The sequence below is a fragment of the Enhydra lutris genome, unplaced genomic scaffold, assembly GCF_002288905.1.
Source record: "Enhydra lutris kenyoni isolate GAN:26980312 unplaced genomic scaffold, ASM228890v2 scaffoldscaffold1, whole genome shotgun sequence".
NCBI classification, from domain to species: Eukaryota; Metazoa; Chordata; class Mammalia; order Carnivora; family Mustelidae; genus Enhydra; species Enhydra lutris.
Genome location: NW_019154085.1, coordinates 19,300,460 through 19,321,910, shown reverse-complemented (window position 1 = coordinate 19,321,910; position 21,451 = coordinate 19,300,460). Strand labels below are relative to the sequence as shown.

The 21,451-nt window shown below is 41.4% G+C and overlaps 1 protein-coding gene across 1 annotated transcript in view; it reads left to right on the top strand.

The window, feature by feature from the left end:
• LOC111145434 (pleckstrin homology domain containing M3) overlaps positions 1 to 21,451 on the top strand; it is a 156,474-nt gene that overhangs the window by 9,801 nt on the left and 125,222 nt on the right. Inside the window, exon 2 of the mRNA XM_022500327.1 lies at positions 6,615 to 7,550. Within this exon, the coding sequence (XP_022356035.1) occupies positions 6,615 to 7,550 (936 nt within the window). The remainder of the gene's footprint in view (positions 1 to 6,614; positions 7,551 to 21,451) is intronic.

Genomic DNA, 21,451 nt, shown 5'->3' with positions numbered 1-21,451 from the left:
GGTAAAGGATGGCCTCACTGAGGATGGCACCTTTGAGGTGAAAAACTGGGAGGCGTGTAAGTCAGTGGGGCTGCAGAGAGAAGTTCCAAATGGAGGATACAGCAACCTCAGAGTTCAGAGGGTGGAGTGCACTCAGCTTGCTCACAGAACATAAAAGAATGTGGCTGGAATGAGAGAAGGGATGCTAGATGATGTGAGATGAGGTCACAGCAGTAGTCAGAATCCAGATTGTGTGGAACAGGACATGGAGGCAGTGTGAGAATTTGGCTTCTGAAGGAAGGAGACAGATTGAGGTGGACAAGAGGTAGGATCAAGTGAATGCTTTTTTAATAGATACAACAAAGCTTAGGGTATTGGAAGACAGGAAGAAAAGAGATTCGGGGAGGGATAATACTTAGATGTTGCAGAGGAAGAGATTCAAAGGAGGTGGGAAGGAATTAGGCACAGAGTAGAGGTGGAAGGGTTAGCTTTAACAAGGAGGCAAGAATATTCTTTTGAGACCAGATGACCAAAATAAGAAACATCTGTTGAATACTCACAATGTATCAGGCATTGTTCTAAGAGCTACTCATTTCTTTCTCACAAGAGTACTATTATGATAGCCCATCTTAAAGATGACAGAACTGAGACTCAGGTTAAGTAATTTGCCCATGGTCTCAAGCCAGTAAGTGCAGAATTATGATTTCAGTTTAGGCTCATTGGCTCCAACACCTTTGGCCTTAGCCACTGTGCTCCAGAGCACTTGTGCAGGACATCGGGTAGCGCAACGCTGACTGACATGAAGCCGAGCATAGTATGGGCAAAGGAGCTCCCTGCAGCGCACAAAATGAGGCAGTGGGATTCCGTGTTGGGGAAGAGTAAAGGAAGTATGGAAAAATTGTTGTGGGGGTTTTGTTTGGGATCCACTATATGAATAAAAGAATGAATAGTCAGGACTAAAGATGTGATAGAAATTGAGCACCATGAGTTTCTGTTTGACTGGTGCTATGGTCTGAATATTTTATGTCACTCCCAAACTTCAGACATTAAACTGTCTTCTAAACTGGTGATATCAGGAGATGTGGCCTTTGGGAGGCGCATGGGTCATGAGGATGGAGCGCTCATGAGGGTCTTAGTGCTCTTATTTACAGGAGACCCAAAGGAGCCCCCAGCCCCTTCCACCACAGAAGAAATGTAACATATCTGCCAGACTTTGAAAGGCAGTCCTTTCAGGCTTGTCTTAGATGGTGCTACACTGTAGTGTGTGGCTATTCTCCTTTCACTCTCCACTTTGGCTTCCTTTCACATTTATTAATCTTATAATAAGAATTTAAATGTGTCCTTTAAATTTGCCTAGATAACTTTGCTTTAGAATATTCGCACCACATTGGGCTTTTGAATTCTTTGAAAACATTAAAACGTTGCTCTTTGTCTTTCATTGTAATCATTTCCCCATCTTCGCAGTCCTATTCTTGTGACTTTCATTCATTGTGCTTACTCAGGCAGTCCAGATTTTCTTGGTAAACTAGATTACCTCAATGTTTCTTTCATGTATTGTGATCTGGGATGTGCTGGTTTTTAAAAAGAGAAAAATTCATGAAGTAATAAAAATGAAAGTATGTAACTGTTTAACAATTATATAATTATATAAGTAAATATAATATACCTCCCCATATTATTTATGACATTCATATGTTGTCTGAGGGCTTCATATCAAATAGTATATAGTCTGGACAGGAGGATTGTGGGTGCTGGAGTATGGAGGCAGAAACTTTTTGTTGTTGCATTTTACATTTCTTTCTGATTTTTTAATAATTTTGTTACATAATTTAATACATATGTGATAAATGTGAAATAGTATCTGAAATCTGAGTCATCAGAGTAGTATAGCCGTAGAGCCTTGGGGGTTCAGGGGAAGACAGTTGTTTTTAACTAGAGGGAATGAAGAAGGTCTTCAAGAACAGTAAGATATTGGGACGCCTGAGTGGCTCAGTCGGTTAAATGTCTGCCTTTGGCTCAGGTCATGATCACGGGATCCTGGGATCGACTCCCACGTGGGCTCCCTGCTTAGCGGAGAGCCTGTCTCTCCCTCTGCCTGCTGCTCCCTCTGCCTGTGTGCATGTGTGCTCTGTCTCTCTGACAAATAAGTAGAATCTTAAAAAAGAGTAGGTAAGATTTTGTTCTCGCCCTCGTATGCGGAAAACACACCCACGCAGAGGTGAGGGGAGATCTAGACAGGGAGATCCGTGAGAGAGCATGCACAAAGGTTGGGAGGGGTGAGTGCTGGAAATAGCATCAGGTCATCTGGCTGGAATATGGGGGAGTGGAGAAAAGTACCTGCATTGTGTGAAAGGGTCGCTGGGGAAAATTACAATGGAGGGATCAGACTAACATCTTCTGAACCCCCTAACCAATCTTAATACCCCTAGAAGTGGGACAACCTCCTGTGACATGTTCTTGCCAAAAAAAAAAAAAAAAAAAAAAAAAAAAGTCTAAATGAACCTCAAGATCTAAATAGCAGTTGGCAGAAAACAGGGGGAACAGAGGAACATTTGAACAATACCACGAGGATACACTCAGCCAAGGTCAGAATGTGAGAAGTTCTACAGGACAAGTTCATTTCTTCAATAAACATGTGTGGCATGAAAAAAAAAAAAAAAGGAGAACTGTTATAGATTTAAAGAGATTTAAAAGATGTATTAGCCAAATCAATGTTTGAACCTAAGTTGAACAAACCATCTGTATAAAAAAATTTTTTAGACAATCTGGGAATATCATATATAGACTGTAGATTAGATGAGGATTATTCATGTTGTTGGGTGTGAAAGCGGGGTGTGTGTGTGTGTGTGTGTGTGTGTATTCAAGTTTTATCTGTCAGATTAGAGATACCCCCTGAAGTATTTACACTAGAAATGGTAAATTGTTAGCAATCTGCTATCAAATATTGAAGCCAAAACAACCAAAAAAGCAGAGTCAGAGAAGGGTGGGAGATACGAAACAAGAATAGCAGAAACTTGATTTCCGAAGCTGAAGGATAGGTCCCTGGGTGTTTATTTTACTCTTCTACGTGCTTTGGAGTGTGTTTGAAATTTTCCATAATAAAATGTCTTAAGGAGTTTGAACTTTACTGGGTGGGAGGGGCTGTGCATGACGCTGGTAACAGTGTGTGAGATGGCCAGGAAGGAGGAGGACTAGGGGAAGGAGCTCATTTAAGACCTGAATTAGGTCTTAAAGGTACAACTATCTAGTTATAAAATAAAAAGTCATTGGTACGTAAATTACAGGATGGCAACTCTAGTTAATACTGTATTGCATATTTGAAAGTTGCTAAGAGAATACATCTTAAAAGTTCTCATAACAAGAAAAAAATGTTTTGTAGTTATGTATGCTGGTGGATGTTAACTAGACATACTTTGCATCATTTCACAATATATGCAAATATTGGATCATTACATCTGACTTGTACATCTGAAACTAATAAAATGTTATATGTCAGTTATACCACAATAAAAAACAAACAAGCAAACCTTGATTAAGGTGGTGGCCATGAGAAAGGAGACTTTTCTGAGAACAGGTAGAGGAAATAATAGCAAAAGAGGAACTCTGGCAGATTGGCCGTACAGAGATGAATGAGGCGCATGATGGGGACAGTGCCCTCCTTCCTCTGCAGTAAAGCAGTTGTCCTTAAACTGCGGCACTGCTACTGCAGGACGGCGAGAAGAGGAAGAAGGGGTTTTCACTGCAGAGGACCTGGACCGGGTCTTCGTACCAGCCAAAGTGGACCGCAGTGGGGAAATGAATTCAGGGGTGGGTCGGGGTTTTTTTCCTCTTTTTCACAAGGAATTACTCATGGTTTCAATATGAAATTTTTGGGTACAGTGATTTCATTTTGATCAGCTTTTCCTATTTAATTGAGGAAATAGTGATAATCCTTGTCAGTGGTTCCATCGGAATCATTTATGATATTAGTTAAGATAGATTTCACATTACTCATTTGTGAAATTGAACAATTTACAATAATGTGTGGGACGTTAATTAAATGAGTTGAAATGATGTGGTCTGGGGGAATAAAAGTTGAACTATAAATTAATGAAAGCTTAGATTTAAATATATACCTTGTGATTTGTCTGTAGCCAAATATTAAAAATAAACTTAAGATAGAAACAGAAAGTAGCAGTTGTTAGAGGCTAAAGAGAACTGGTCGTTCTTCCGCCCTCCACATTTCAAAGACATCAGTACTTCCCACAGGAAATATTAGTAAGGTCTGATATAACTAGACCCTCCAGAGAGGAACACGCACCCCAGAGGATAGCTTTCTGATCCCGTTTGCTCTCTTCTTGACTGTTCTTTTTCAAGAAATTAACACTACAGACTGCAGCCTATAAAATGGGCCATTTCCTATGATCAGCACCAATCTCTTCTGTCTCAGTTTAATGTACCTCTTTAGAGAGGGCTGAGCCAGGTGGGGGAAAAATCTGGAAACACAATACATTCTCTACCCTTACTCTGCATTGAGAAGGTGAGGGGACTTTTGAGACACCCAGGCAGGACTTCTAACCTGGTCCACCCAAACTGGCAGCTACCACCCTAGCTTGGACAGCCAGAGAGAGATGAGTTTTTAATCAGGTTTGCTGCTGGCTTGGACCCAATTAAAGCAGAATTTCTAATTCATGCTTGCTATTATAGAAAGCTTGCAGGGAGGAAAGAAAAGGAGAGAAAAATTCCTAGCTAAAAGCAAGAAAGGTAGTTTTTATTTTACTCAGGGATGCGTAGCTGAGCCATTGGGTCACAGGACAGATGGGGACGGAGGGACGCATGGTTATGAGTCTTATTATGGAAAAGATTGAACTACCTACCATCAGCGCTTGATGGAAATGAGAGGGGGAGGGGTAGCAGCAGTGTCTCTAACAGCACTACCTCCCTTATTGCATTATCAGAAAAGATAGATAACTGAGAATAGGCATCCATTATCTCTCTACAAAGGGATTAGTGTAGGTTGCAAGAAATTAATGGCTTTTGAGTTATCACAGAAATACTAATGAATGTCAGGACTGGAGATGTAAAGCAGGTAAAATTGGCTTTTCTCTGCCTCATTTCTCTCCTTTTCTCATTTGGTTTGCTATTTTAAGATCTAGATCTGTGTTACCTTTTTTTCCCCTCTAAAGCCAAGATCAGATATTATACCCTTTGGGATTATGATTTGTCTTCTTTAGGGAATGGCTCAATTAGTTTATGACTGCCTCTGATGTGTGTTAGTAAAGAAATTAAGAAACAGAATGAAATGAAAATTTCAGAAATGGAAATCTCTACCAGGGAGCGGTGCTGCTTCTTACATGGATGTCATTTTCACGCCTGATAAAAGTATCAGGAAGTCCCAAATGACTCCCAAATGACAGTCTCCTTCTATTAAAGTACTAAACCTGCATACATTGCAGCTAAGTATTGATTAAAGATGGCACAACCAGATAAACTTGTGAAACAGGGGAAGAGAAAGAAATTATACCTACTATATGCTGAGCATTGTGCTAGGAGCTATAATTCTCATTATACAAGTACTTTTTAAGAGCCTCCTGTATACTAGGCATTGTACTATGTGCTATGATAATAAGGTTGAAAGACAAACATCTCCTCTGTCCTCAGCAGAGCTTATAGTCCAGTGGGAAGGACAGGCTTCTTTAAAAACTTCAGAATTCATTTTAATTGTTCAGATATTTAAATACACTATTATACTACAGCCTGACAGGAACCCATCAGAGAGGAATGATAGGGATACCTGTTACTGACCCAGGGCTGTGTGTTTGTAGGTGAGGGATTGGGGGAGTCAGGACAGACTCTGTTCCTGAGAGGATGGCTAAGTGATGAAGGGTAAGTGTGTGGTAGCTGGGGGAAGCAGTGGGAAGGAACACTGTAAGCAGCAGGAACCGTGTAAGCCCATCCAGGCTCAGAGGTGAGAGAGAACTGCTATGTAAGCAGAGATCTAAAGCGAATCGGTTGAGTCAAGCCTGGGCAGACTGAGACAGAAGGCTCATGAACTGGCCTTGAGGACTAATGGGGTGTCTGAGAAACAGGAGTTTATCAGCGGTGCACTTCTTGCTCTGTCACTCTGTCCTTTCCATTGACCCTTCCTGGCTTTCCTAACCCAAAGAAAGATGGGAATATTAGCAAGGGGTTAGGTCAAGTGACAGGAGGAAATGTTCTTTCTTATGTATTTGGTGCTCTGTAGAATGTTTCCTAGAAAACATGGAATCCTGGGGAAGTACAGTTATTTCATGGGCCCATGGGGGATAATCCTAGTTATTCCTGTATTTCTGTTTTCCACACAGACCTCTGCATGTCACACTGGTATTTCAAACCAACCCCCCTCTGTACTTAATCTTACACTCATTGTAACATTTGAATTAAATCTCAAATTTCCACCTTTGTGAAGTTTTTCAGACCTGAAATTTCCCCCCAATTACAGCTTGTCAGTTGTACTATCTTGAAATTGTACTGCTTCTACTGTGTTTGCTTTGAAACAGAAACATGTCCTTCTCCTATCTCTTTTTAGTTTCTTGCACCTGCCTTTTCATCTCATCGAGTTCATTCATATTCATAAATTAATACACATTGCTTCTTTGTTTTTTTTCCCTTTCTAGAACACAAGCAGGCATTCCCAAACATTCTGAAGAAGGGGTACCTGGAGATTAGGAAGGACCATGACAGTTACTGGCAAAGCTGTTACGCAGAACTCTCCCCCTACAACTTGTACTTCTACAGCCTTGACAGCAGCGGCAATCAAGCCCTCTGTGCTACCTACCAGCTTTCACACTTCCAGAGCATATCTGTTTTGGGCAACCTCGAGGCCAGGCTGGTGGATACCGTTCTGTATGACAACACTCAGCTGCAGTTAAAGGCAGAATCACCGTGGGAGGCTTTGGACTGGGGGCAGAAGCTTTGGGAAGTCGTGCACGCCACCGTGCCTGGTTACGTAGGGCGGCAGGATGAGCTGGCCAACTCACCGGGACTTGGTCATCACGTTGACTGTACACAGAATCACTGTTTACAGAAGAAATCCAGTGAGCTGCTCGCACGATCCCCTGTCTTGGATAGCCCCAAACAATACGAAAACATCATCAAGTCAGGGACGCTGTACAGGCTCACTGTCCAGAACAACTGGAAGGCATTTACTTTTGTACTGAGCAGAGCCTACCTTATGGCTTTCCAGCCTGGCAAGCTAGATGAGGACCCCCTGCTAAGCTACCATGTGGACGTGTGTCTGGCTGTCCAGGTGGACAACCTGGACGACTGTGACTCTTGCTTTCAAGTCATCTTCCCCCAAGATGTGCTCCGCCTCCGCGCAGAGACCCGGCAGAGGGCCGAGGAGTGGATGGAGGCTCTGAAAACAGCAGCCAATGTGGCGAGGAGTTCAGAGCAAAACCTGCAAGTCACCCTGAGAAGCAAACCCAAGGATCAGATGGGTGGGCATGAACTCAGGAAGAACAAACGTCAGTCTGTGACCACCAGCTTCCTCAGCATTCTTACAACTTTGTCTTTGGAGCGAGGACTCACTGCTCAGAGTTTCAAATGTGCAGGTATGAAGCAAAGGTTTAGTCTAAAGCTTATTAAAGAACAATCCTGAATCTCACCATTGGAATTCACTTTAGAAATCCCCTCAGTGGGCCAGTCACAGCCCTCAGTGGGTCTCTTGTTTAAAAAGCTTCAAGGAGTTCGCTACATCAAAATATCTATCTTTATGCCATGTGGTGACGTAAGTAGGAGCAGATAAGATATACCCCACTGAGTCAAAATGACTTCGCTGAAGCATAATCAGCCTAGCATTTAGGCTTCTTGTGTCTGCCGTGATTCCGTTTCCTCTGTCTTCTTAAATAAAGGTCACAGGTCACAAATTGTCTCAAAGGAGATATCCAGGCCCAAAGCTGTCTGCTGACACTCCTTAGGGAAGAAAAATGTTCATGGTGACTGTCATTGATCATGACCTTGTCAAATCCTCTTAAGGTAGAATCTAGAGTCAGCCTTGACAGAAAATCTGGAGGTGGCTAACAGCAGGGTAGATGATGATTCAGTAGATGACCTCTGAGTCACGGTAGGCTTGTACCTCATCCTGGGGAAGCCAGGGCTTCTAGAACTGCTGTGGAAGGGTGAGGCACAAAGTAGAGTTCAAGGCCAGTCATCTGTTATTTCTTAAAACCCTATTATCGCTTCTCTCCCCTACTTCCCATTCCTTTCATTTTTCCCCCAACCAGTAAACTAGACAATAAAACCCTCACTAAACCAAATCTATATGTCTACTATAAACTAAATGAAATTATTTTGCTTTCACTAAACCCCACAGTTTGGACAAGAAGTGTATCCGTAAGGTAAATTTGCCACGAAGGTAATTTAATTGGAAACCTGATTTGGAAGATTTTAATTCAAGTGTATCAGATTTAATTATGTTATTTTAAAAAAGAAGAGGAAGCTCACCACCAGCCAAGACCAAATTTTCAGTTTTTGCTTGTCTCACCCAAATAGTGGTGGCACGATGAAAATTTCAGTTTAGGTTATTTGGGATGATTGCCTTTTCTATTGACAAATAATATACCTAAAGAGGCAATTAAGTGGATCATCCGTGCTTTCTCTGGAGGGCCACAGTTACTATGAAGCAGAAAGTTGCAGAGTTGGGTAGGGGAGACCAACAACTCTGAGCTGGTAAGGAAGCCTTCCTAGGTGATATGCATGTATCTGCAGGCGTGAATGACCTTGTGATAAGTCAGCCAGCTACTTTCACAAAATGTTTCGAAATAAGGGAATACTAGCTTTACCACAGCTTTTAGAAATTATTGACATTTTAGTGTTCTTTTTAAAAAATACTTTATTTATTTATTTGAGAAAGCAAGAGAGAGCATGGGTGGGGAGAGAGGCAGAGGGAGAGGGAGAAGCAAACTCCCCATTGGGCAGGGAGCCTGATATGGGGCTTGATCCCAGGACCCTGAGATCATGACCTGGGCCGAAGGCAGAGGCATAACCCCCTGAACCACCCAGGCTCCCCTTTAGTGTCTTATATCAGTGCATATATTTCAAAGTTCAGTCATCCAACAATAATTTATTGATGCTGACTCTGTGAAGATTCTGGAATTATGATACACTTCTGTGGGTTTGGATTGCTGATAGGGTCAACAAATCTGTTGTGTTATTGGAGTCAAGGAGAATAAATAGCTCTGCTTAGTTTTCAAAGCAGAGACTGGAATAGCTGAATTGGGAAACTGTCTAGTAAAAGGAGGAAGAAAAGTCTCAGGGATTACACAAGGATTGTCACATAGTTGACCCCTAATTCACCTTGCTCTCGTAAGTTTGCTTCCTGATGGAGTGTGCACTGCGCACATTCTGGACTGCATTAGCAGCGTTTCTAGCACTCAGTGGAAGGAGAAATCCAAGTAGAGGTACCATTCAGCAGGTCCGTCCCATACTAGCAGTTGGAGAAATGAAAACAGGAGGAAGACAAAGGTGAGTAGAAGAGGCAGGGAGAAGGAAACTAAATCGAGAAAAAGAGGGAAGGATTACATAATGGGCAGGGATAGAACTTTTTGGCCGCTGCTGTGGGTTCCATGTGGTAGGGTATCTCCCTTTGCTGTCTAAGTGTCCTCATTCAGTTTGGCCTGCTACCTGGGTGGTAGTAGGGAACCCAGGAGGCAGGAGAAAGGAAATCTAAAACTCATTTGCTCTGCTCAGCTCTTACCTTCATGCTCTGTTTTGGAGTTCTGTAAGGCGCGGGTAGTTTTCTAATCTGGGGTGGGGAGAAGTCAGTCCTAATTTGTGTAGTATGGTGGATTCCAAAGTAGAGATTTTTAAACTTCATTTTAGTACCCCTTCCATTGGAAAAGGCTACATTCGGTTGCTTCGTGCTACACATGGTTGCTTTTCATTTTCCTTAATTGCAGCATGAATACTGGTTTCCTACCCCAGGTAGGAATACTTCATCTCCTGTAGGGGGCAGAGTCTCAAAAGAAAAAGGCTAAAACTTGTTAGGCAAACCTCTGAATGTTTTTAAAAATTACTTGAGAGCTTGTTCGTTATATTAAAGATTATTAGAGCAGATGGGACTTTAAAAATTGATCTCTCACAGGCACAGTTAATCTAAACCAGCTGTTGTATGCATTTAGTATTTGAGTCCCCTAACTTTTCATCCTTACAAAAATACCCATTTGGTGAAAAATCTAGTTGCATAGTATGTTTACCTTCTAAAAACATCAAAATGCTAACTAAATTGTTTTTATTTGAACTTGGCATTATCTGCTATTTTAAGGAGAAACTAATTCAGAGTATTTCACAGTTGTAGTGAGTGTCTTTAGAATGTAAGTTTTTATGTCCACTTAGTCCCTCCCCCTTTAAATATTTTTTGGGGGGATTTATTTATTCCCTTTAAATATATTTGAGGAAAAAACTTTAGAAGTGGAAGATTGCCCTGAGCAGCACTTTATTATGATGTTATTCGGTTGCTATCTGGGCGAGCTACGAATGTTGGCTTTTAAATCTACATTATAGTGCAGTTGGCCTTCTTTCACCAAATTCTTTCTGTAGGTGAAGAATTTTTGATACCCTTTTTGGAAACTTAAGGAGCCCCTGCAGAGAAAATGGACCACGACCATCCCAAAATGCCTGAGGTTATGGTTTTGAAAATACATGCTTATATATAACTGTGTATTTATTAACATGTGCTTGAACTTTTTATAGTTGTATTTGATGATGTGTGGTTTGTTCCATGGCTTCCTCTCAGCTCCATGGCTGCCTTATGCTAGGAAGCCACAGCCACAGTGGTCATCTTGTTGTTCTGGAACCTACCTTGGTCATTCTTGCCTCCAGGGCCTTTGCACTTGCATTCCTTCTTCCTGAAAACGTGCCATTGGAAATGAAGTTCTTTCCTTCCTTCTCCTGTTTATCACGGGCTGAGTTTCTGCCCATGTGCCAAAAACCCAGGTGCATCTGGAGAAGTCTCTGCTACAAGAAAGCAGACGTGGTCCCTGCCCTCATGGAACCTACAGTCTACTCAGGGAGCCTGACATTTATCACACCAGCACGTCAGGAGTCAGATGGCCACTGTGACAGAGTTAGGTGGTGGCAATACAACTATATGAAATAGCAGCTATTTAGTCATTTTTAACCCACAAAAGGAGTTTGATAGGGTTCAACTGAACATGTGATCCTGAAGTCACAGAAGGTTCCTTTTTTTTTAAATTTTATTTGACAGAGATCACAAGTAGGCGGGGATAGGGGAGCAAGGGTGGGGAGGTGGGGGTGGGAAGCCGTCTCCCTGCTGAGCAGAGAGCCCAATGTGGGGGGGCATCCATCCTAGGACCACTGGATCATGACCTGAGCGAAAGGCTGAGGCTTAACCGACTGAGCCACCCAGGTGCCCCTCACAGAAGGTTCCTGAGCAGAGAGAGCTTATGATGCATGCAAGTGGTATTTCAGAACAATTAATTTGGTGCTGCTTTAGTACAGCTTTTCAGGAACACCTCTGTGGAAGAAAATGAGGTCCGATTCTCTAGTGAAGTTACTGGTTGGGATTCAAAATTTGGTTTGGCAATGGGGCACCTGTGGAATTAAAAATTAATACTAAAACAAATGATTATGCAGCTTATTAAAATATTTATGAAGTATATACCTGTAAGTTGTTCTAAATTAAGTTGCTCACAAAATGCTGTATAAATTATATCACAGGGCAGCAGTCCTGTTTTCTTCCGGAATTAGACATGTGTCATACCTATTTCCTTTCAGTAGATAGATGCATGGTTCTCTTGGCACAAGTACATACAGCTGTTTTTCCTGTAATTTCCTGGCAATCGAAAAACCTACCAATTGAGTACTATAATCAAAGGGCTCAGGGCCTCGTTTAGGTGCTGAGGGAGCTGCAAAGCTCACCGTTTAAAGCGTTCTTTCTGTTCCTGCTTTGTAATCTGGGAGTGATATCGGATGGCCACTGTGGGACGGTGCTCCTGATTATGGACTGAAGTTGAATAACGCTAACAGAAGAGAGAGCAAGAAACATAGTGAGCCGAGGGGATCCCCTCTACTATTCTCACACTGTCAGGTTTATGGTTTTACTCCTTTGGCTGCTGTTTAACCTCTTGGGACTGCTGTTGGTAATTACATCTCTCTGGCATTAAGAGATTTTGCTTTCCTTTTCCCCCCAAGTCCTTGGGAGGAATAAGCCCAAGGAGGGGTGCGGGGGAGTTTTGCTGTGAATTCTTCAGCCATTTAGTGCAAATTCCTGTAATTACCGGCATTGTGTCCTCCCTGAATGGCACATAATACAGCAGAAGCCACTCCTAATTGAGACCTTACGGGAGGTACAAATCCTCCCTTTGTTCAGCCTGACAAATTAGTGCCAGAAAGTGGCAGGGTCCGAGTGGGAATCAAAGGCAAGAAATACAAAGATGGAACTTAAGGCTACAGTAATAACCCTCTCTTGTCCTGAAGGGAAAAAAAGGAATGACCAAGGAGAAATGAAGTTTTTTTTTTTTTTTTTTTTTTTTTTTGTTATAAATTCCCTTGACATGACAGCACCTCGGGGCTGCTCTATTTATTTAGCAAAAGTGATTAAATAGTAATACAACAGGGCTGCCCATTGTTTCCCTGGGTACCCCCACCTCACAGACCCCTGCTGCCTCGGCTAATTGATTGACAATGAACCTCTGATAAAGAAGTATGTTGTTAGGACCTGAGGTAGGGGGGAGCATTTTTTCCCCTCTCTTTGTGTGTCTGAGTGTGTGTATGTGTCTGTGTGTGTGTGTCTGTGTGTGTGCATGCGCGTGATTTCATTTTTGTTTGAATTGCACTCCAGTTTTTCTTTGCCCCCACCCTTTTTCTCCCCTTCTCCCCCTCTCTCCCCTTGCTTTTTTTTCCCTCAGAGCTTTTCAGTGGCTGCTCCCAGCTGATAAAAACAGGTAGAGAGGAATTAGAATCCTAGTGCAGGCGTTTGACAAGTTTATCTTGGGAGCAAACTTCCTCTCCCCCTGCTCTACTTAAGACAAAACAGTGGTGTTTGAAGAGAGAAAAGGGGAAAGGGGCTGATTATTGGCACGTTGGGATCACAAAAGTTTTTTGTTGTTTCTCATTTTGTGAGGATGGATGTCTGAAACTAGTCTATGAACTAAGATATTTCAGTTAAATTGCTTACCCAACTTTTTAAAAATCTGTGCACTAATAACATTTACATGTTGGGGTGAGGGTGGTTGTGGAGTAAGAAATAACAATTTGAAAGATTTCATCTCCCCTCAGTTTCTGAGAAGCCAGGTTTGGTTATTCAAGGGTAAACTCTGGCTGCTGGTGGTGTAACTCAGTACCCCCAGGATACTGAAAGTCCGTGGGAAGATGACTAGCGGCAGATCATTAATAGCCATTGGTTATAGATGCTCAACTAGCTAAGCAGAAGCTAAATCCCTAATTTAACTCCATTACAGCTGCAAAAACAAATCATTTCAAGCCCCTCTGAAAGCAAAATATATTAAACAAACAGAATCGACCTTGTTAATACCGCATGGCATTTCGCATGATAAATGAAGGTGTCTTTCTGGCAAAGGCCTATTTTATGACATCGCTTAGACATAAGGGATACCTTTACCCTGGTAATGCAAGCATTCCTGATAGAAAGTATGGAGTGGTTAATTATTTATTAAATAGTTGCCATTCTGGAAGTAAATATTTCTGGGTTAGGCATAATTACTTACTGGCCTTAAAGTAAATAATACAGAATAGCAATTCTTAAGAAGAGGAGAAATTGAATTTGGGAGCTGATTATGCATATGAGTGTAGGTAAAGAAAGATATGTAGGTTTTTAAGTGCCAAGAAGAGAAGTCGTATGTTATGCTCTGGGGTTGGGGGGTGGGGGTGTGACTTCTAGCGTAGTCAAAATCTGTTTTGATTCTCATGTGAAAAATTAGGGGATCCTCTAGTAGCCAAAGTACAGTATCTGCTAAGGAAAAGAGAGACAGAAATAAAAAGATTGACTTTCCTTGACATCTTCAATTCCTATCTTTAGTACTATTTTCAAATTTGTCTTTCACTTGCTAGGAATGATAGTAAGGTGAAGATTTATTTGAGTTAAGAATAAGCAGATAGCCAATTGGAGGAGAATAAGACAATAAAGAAAAACTTAGATATTCCCCTCAAAACATATAAACAGCTTGAATAAGAGAGAATATTTTAGTTGTTGTTGCTTTCTTACCTTGCATTGTCTGTCATTTTGTTTCTTAGTGTATTGGGTTGTTGTCTCCCAGAGGAGAAATCTTGCGTGTGTGTGTGTGTGTGTGTGTGTGTGTGTGTGTGTGTGTCCTGACAGGCAAAGTTTTATTTCCCCAACCTTGAATATGACCATGGAGGGGTTGTTGATAGTAAAATCTTTAAGTGGAGTTTTGGTGGAGGGTTCATATCTACAAGCCTTTATTAAGCCCCTCATGTGTGCCACACACATGCTCTGCCAGGCATCTCGGGATGTGCAGTTAGGGATAATTTATGCGGGCTGTGCTCTTGGAAGATTTACAGAATTCCCTCCAAGAGGATATGGGAACTTGAAGAGAGTGAGTAGGAGAATGGGACTGGGAGGTAAGGGGCTAGGCTGTCGTGGCCACTGGCTTGGAGACCAGTACATCCCCTTTCTGCTTATGCTAGAGAATCCCTGTTGTGGAGAATTTGAAAGCTAAAGAGCTAAAGTACTGTGTCTTCCCACTTCTCCATTCCAAACTTCATCCTGAGATTTCCTATAGAATTAAACTCAGGGAAATCTCCTTGGCTTTTACTACCCGTCTATCAAAGATAAAACTTGAATTTCTGTTGCGTACTCATTGTGTAGTTGGTGCTGTGGGAGATACAAAGGAAGCATAGATACGGTCTGGACCCCCTGCATTTTATGGTCTGGTTGTGGATGCACAAAGGAAAATGAGGGGTTACTAGACAGGTCAGGTCCATGCCATATGACACTTAATGTTCAGAACATTATCTGGGCTTTTTTTTTTCCCCCTCCTCTTCTGGGGACTGCATCCATAAGTATTCACAATGGTCCAGAATTTGCCATGTCTAAAACCAGCCTCAAACCCGACAAGGCTGTCCCAAACCCCTGGTAATAGAATCGTTTAGCTTTATACAAAGAAGGTTGGGAAAGCACCAAATTCCACCTGTGGTATGTGCCCAGGCTGACTTTGAGAAGTTCGTGCTGTGAGAGCTACAGTTCTTATGAGGTTTTCTAAAATGAAAAAAACACATCAGCAGGGCTTATGGTGGTTTCATGTGTGCTAAGTGTGTTCATGACAGGATCAAGCATGCTTTCCTTATTGGGGAGCAGAAAATTGTGGAATCGTTGAAGGCACAGAACAGAGTAGAAAGCTCAATTTATGAAATGAAGCTTTTTTGAGTAAAAAGAATTAAAAGGCTGGTTCTGTTAAAAAATTTTTAAAAAAGAAGAGCATTTGGCAAAATCCTTAATACAGAGAAGCATGAGTTTTCCGAGATTATGTTTCAGTCATTTTGGGAATGATCGGCAACTTTATGCAAGGATTGCTGACTAATGGATCCCGATCAGCCTAGAGCATTGTTTGTTGGTAAAGGTGCATGATAATAATGAGAATGAGCCTCACTTAGTGGTTAACGGTTAAGATCAAGGACTCTGGAATCAGACTGGGTTTCCAGATTTGCTACTCACTGTATGACCCTGTGTACTTATTTAACCTTTCTGCATCTCCATTTTTTAACCTCAGATGTGAGAAAACAATCACATCCACCTCATCAGTTTGTAGTGAGAATAAAATGAGGTAAAAGGGCTTGGAACGGTGCCTGGCACATAGTAAGTGCATATAAGGAGTAGCTCCTTTTATTATTTGTCTACATACGACAATAATTACCTGGATAAAGATAACATAGGCATACATAATCAGATTTACAACTCGCACGAAACTAGGTTAGACAACTAATATGTTAAATGACAGAATCCAGATTCTGAAATGCAAGCTAGAGGAATGGGCCAAACAAGATGTGACTTTAGTAGGGATAAATAGGTAGTCCCATGCTTATATTCGGAAAACAAACTACAAAGATAGAAGTCACAGGACGCTTGATCTAATAGCAGCTCATGTGAATGTACAAATGAAGCAATGGGAGACCAGAATCTATGCTTCTGTGTTTGCTTCAAAAGCATTCACGAAACAAGTCCAGAAAGAAGAGGTTATATCCTCATTGTGTTCTGTGCTGGCCAGATCACATGTGGAAGTTTCATTGACAGCAGCTGCTCTTGAAGAACAAACAGCTACATCTATTAACATGTGTAGGTTAGTGAACCATGCCATGCACGTGTAACCTGGAATAGGAAGGACACAGGTGGTTGTCCCTATGTTCTTGAAGGCTGCCACTGAGAAGAGAAAATAGACTTACTCTGGGTAACTCTACCAGACCAAGGGAACAGATATGTCCATATTGGAATGGATTTCCCTTATTTAAGATTTGATGGCCATAGAACTGGAATTGTGACCTCAAGGCAAGACACTTAACCTAAGCTACAGTCTTCTCATCTGCAAAAGAAAGATTTACTGATTTGGCTGTTCTGTTTGTGGAAGCCCTACTATGCTCTAAGTACTGTGCTTGATCCTTGGTCACAGAATAATCCCATTATTTGCCTTCACAGAAATTGAAAATTGGAGGCCAGACAAATGAGTAATTATAGCAGATAGTTGAACTCAGAGGTCTTTGAATTTCCTTCCAACACTTCCATCTGTCTGAGATATTTTAGAGGGAACAGTCTTGCTCTATGTGGTCCCTTTTATCTCTCATTCTGTGGTTCTTTGAATGTCTATAGAAGATTAGAGAAAATTAGATTAATGTGGTCCCTTCATTTAAACCTCATTTAATAAGCAATACCTTTTTCCTTTGGGGAAGATATTTTAAACCAGTAGAAACATCACTTGACTAAGAAGACAAGAGACAGGCATCTTTTTCCTGATTCTGATGTTTATCATTGGATGAATTTGCTTTTACCCTTTTTTGCAGTCTGAATGTTTTGGTCTAGGAAATGATTTTGAATAAAAATAAATGTACATTGGGAATCTGAATACATACCGAAGTAGTAATATGACTATGGAAAAAGAATGTTCTATAGTTTGGGTTTTGAACTATTTCACGTTCTAAAATTCAGAGAGATTTGATCACTTTATATAAGTAGGCTGTTTGATTTTATAGGATATAAATTTGCTTTTTGATTTATTCCTGGTATCTCATCATAGAAGTCACATGTTGGTCTTTGATGTGTTTCAGAAGAATAAAATCATTTTGAATTTCAGAAGATACAGATCTTTTGATAGACCTTCCTGAACTTCATAGGCCATAGCTGTGCTGTCTCTCTCTCTTTTTTTTTTTTTTTAAAGCTGTTCATTTCTCCCAGTCTTTGTTGCTATACTTTGGTCTGGAAAGTTCTTGTCCCTTTTTGTAGCTCCCTTTATGGTTAACATTGTTCTCATCATGTGTTCATTTCCAGCTAAACTTCTGAAGAGAGTGTTAATGTATAGACTGTGCATTGAATTAATAGTTTCTATTTACTGACCTTGCTTTGGGACAGAAATTGGTCTAAGTGTCATTTCAGGATAGGCTGGGATATCCTACCTAGGGATAGGTCTGTATTCTTAATTTCTAGCTAAGTTCCTGGAAAAACTAAGTTTTTCATGGACTCCTCTAAATGTAAGAACTACTTGAGAGGTTTTCTAAAATTCATTATACTGCCTAAAAGCCGAAACATAAGTGAAATGAGTAAATGCATCCCTCGGTAAGGGAATCTAGTAATAGAATAATACCAATTTATTTCTTGCAATATTATTTTCATCCAATCATTCATTCATTCAACAGACATGGGCCACATACAGTTCCAGAAATTGAGGTGTGGGGGTAAATAAAAAGTTAATCTTAGCAATAGAAAATATGACTATATGCAGGTTTTGTTTTGTTTTTTAATTAAAGTACAGTTGACATACAATGTTATATTAGTTTCAGGTGGACAACATAGTGCTTATGCCAGTGCTTATATCTTGAAATATGTCAACAGGAAATGTTTTGGTTAAATCACATTAATAAGAAATGAAGAGCATAAAACTCCTTTCCATGTTTCAGAAACAAAATGGAGGAGGCCTGCAAAATAGTGAGCCCCGATATCGGGTTACAGGCAGTGTTCTGGGTACAGTTTTGTATTATGCTTTATTGAAGACTTTTGAGTGTAAAAAATCCTTTATACTCTTAAAGACTTCTTTATAAGCCTTCCTTGACTACCCTACCCTAATCCCCCAGGTAGAATTGAACATTCTTCCTACATGACCCCAGTCTCCTGAACTCTTGTCATGGTCCTATGATGTGTTCCTGACTTTTCTGAAAGCAGGACCCCCGCACTTCTCAGAGTGATCAGAGCACCATTTTCATCAGAATCAGGAGAGTGGTGAGGGGAGACATGGCTAGACACTTCCCTAGCCCTGTTGAAGTCAGGACTCTGGAATTGGGTCTGGAGATTTTAACAGACTTTCCAGTTGATTTACATGCATACAAAGTTTGAGAAACCACTGCCCTAACCCATAGAATGTTTTTAGTGAATGAATCAAGCCATACTTCAGTTTTCTCTAGGTTATGTAAGTGCATTTCTTTCAACTGTTTCTTCTACATATGTCCAGCATTTTAACCATTGAGGTATCAACTGCTGATAATCCCCAGGTTTCCATGTCTTTCTTACATTCTGGAAACTACCATGGTGTTCTAACAGGGTTCTATTTAGTGATGAATACAAATGAAGAAAGAGATAATTCAAGTCTTTTACTCCCATTCTGGCATCTTTTTTAGTACATCCATGATGTTATGCCTAGATTCTATTTTATACTTGATAAGCATATTTGGTATTTGAATTCTGAGATAGCCTTTACCTCCCTCATTTCTTTGCTACTGGCAGAGTAATCTTTCCCCTAGACAACCACAGTGACCTCCCAACCAGTCTTCTTTCTTGCTTCCATTCTAACCTTTCCCAACCTTGTCTTGTAGTGAATGTGATCTTATTAAACTGCAGATTGATCCTGGTAGACCTCTTTACAGTCCTTCAGTAGCTTCCCACAGCTTTTGGCATGAAGACCAGGATCCCTAAAATGACCCTGCATGATTTGACTCCTGCCCACCTCCTCAACCTCAGCTCTTCTTGTCACTTCCTCCCACACACCAAGTCCCAGACATACTGACTTCACCACGTTCTTCTAATATACCATTCCTTCCCACTCCCCTCAGAGCCTTCGCACATGCAGTTGCCTCTCCCTGGAATATTGCCAGCATCTCCTCTACCCCCAACTCTTTCTTCAGATCACTGCTTCAACATTACTTTCTCAAGAACACCTTCTCCAACCAATCCCCCAGACTGACTTGGGACCTATTTAGTTCTCTCCCCTGTAATGCTGGTTTAGTACCTCTTACTCTAGCACTTGTCATAGTTGATGTTATAGTGTCATTTGTGTAATTGTTCATTTAATACCTGTCTCCTCCCCTTGACTGCTAGTGCTGTATTTGCCTGTGTTGTCTTGTTCATTGCTGTCTCCCTGGCTCTGCATCTGGTGCATAGTAGGTGTGCACTAAACAGTTCTAATAATAACCCTTTTGGAAAGCCAGTTAAGATTTTGAAGGTTTCCAGGGACTTTAAAAAAAAAAAAAATTGACTATACAGGGTGCCTGGCTGGCTCAGTCAGAAGAACGTGTGACTCTTGATCTTAGGGTCATGAGTTTGAGCCCCACAGTTGTGTGTAGAGATTACTTAAATAAATAAGACTCGGAAAAAAATTTTTTTTTTACTATGTAACCTTTTAGAGCCTTTATTGTACTGACATGAGGTATAAATATGCAACATTTTCAAACTTAGTTGACCCCCTCTTTGTAGGACTAGGATTCCTCAAACACATGGTGCAAACCCTACTCCAGGCACTGTACCATCAGCGTTTCCTCTCATATGCACATATTGTTTCAATTCCAACTGGTGTACTGCAATTCATCTCTGGCACTAGCTACCCACAGCACAAACCCCATGAGTGAAGGGCTTGATCCTTCACAAGGCTGCTCCCACTGCAGATGCCAGCCACAAGTTCAGGATGTCCCTAGGCCACCCACACTCTGACTGACTAGCTGGGGGTTCCCACAGCCCTCTCAGGTTAATAATTTGCTGAAACAACTCACAATTCCAGAAAGTGCTGTACTCATAATTACTATTTTATTAGAAAGGATACAAATGAGGAGACTCAGAAGGCAAGGTCTGGGAGGGTTCCGAATGCAGACTTTCTGTGTTCTTTGCCCATGGAATCAGAGCATGTCACCCTCCTAGCACATCAGTTTATTCATGAACCAGTTCATGAATAGTTCCACAGAGTTTCGGTATCTAAAGTTTTTATTAGGGTTTCATTGCATAGGCATGCTTGATTGAATTATTGACCTTGTAATTGAACTCAGTTTCTAGCCCTCATTCCTTTTTTTTTTTTTTTTTAAAGATTTTATTTATTTATTTTTCAGAGAGAGAGAGAAGGCACAAGCAGGGGAAGCTGCAGGCAGAGGCAGAAGCAGGCTCCCAGGTGAGCAAGGAGCCCAATGCGGAACTCGATCCCAGGATCCTGGGATCATGACCTGAGCCGAAGGCAGATGCTTAACCTACGAACTACCCAGGTGTCCCTGTCCCCATTCCTTCTCGAGAGGTCAGGCTGGCTCAAAGTCTAAACCCTCTAATCAAGTGAGTGGTTGGTCCTTCTGGTGAGCACCCTCTATCCGAAGCTATTTGGTGGCCCACCATAAGCCACCTCAGTAGCATAAGGTCACTTGTGATCCAGGGGGCTCAAGAATAATAAAGACCCTGGTATCACTCAGGAAATTCCAAGAGTTTTAGAAACTCCCTGGTAGGAGTGAGGGAGAAAGATGAGACAATTCTCTATTATACAACAGTACAGACAGCAAAAATGCGATCCAGATGAAAGGAGGAAAAGTGCTAAATATGGCTGCCCCTCAGAGAAGGAGGCGGCCTTGGCCTGTTTACCTTGTTCTCTCATTTCCAGTCTGCTGCTAGTGGGTGCCTTCCAGCACTGACTGCACTCACTCAGGAGGGGAGCTTTCTAGTGGTATCTTCCTAGGTCTTCTGGGACTAAGCAGCTTCAGAAGCAGCCGGGAAGCTGGCCCTAGTCTGCCCAGCCCGGTGAGAGCCCTCACAGTGGTGGGATAATGTGCACGTCCAGTGACTTTGTGATCCCACTCTCTGACCCAGATATACTCTCAAATCTTGGCTTAAAATAGTTTCTTTTTAAATAGATATTATAAAGGTGACCAGGAAAATTAATTTCATTTATTAGCTTTAGCTAATTTAGTGTGTGTTACATACCACTTCTAGGAGAGAACTAGGATTCCAAAACCAAGGACATGGAGGCTTGTGTGAGTTTCCAGAAGATTGAAAATCACATTCTTTTATTTT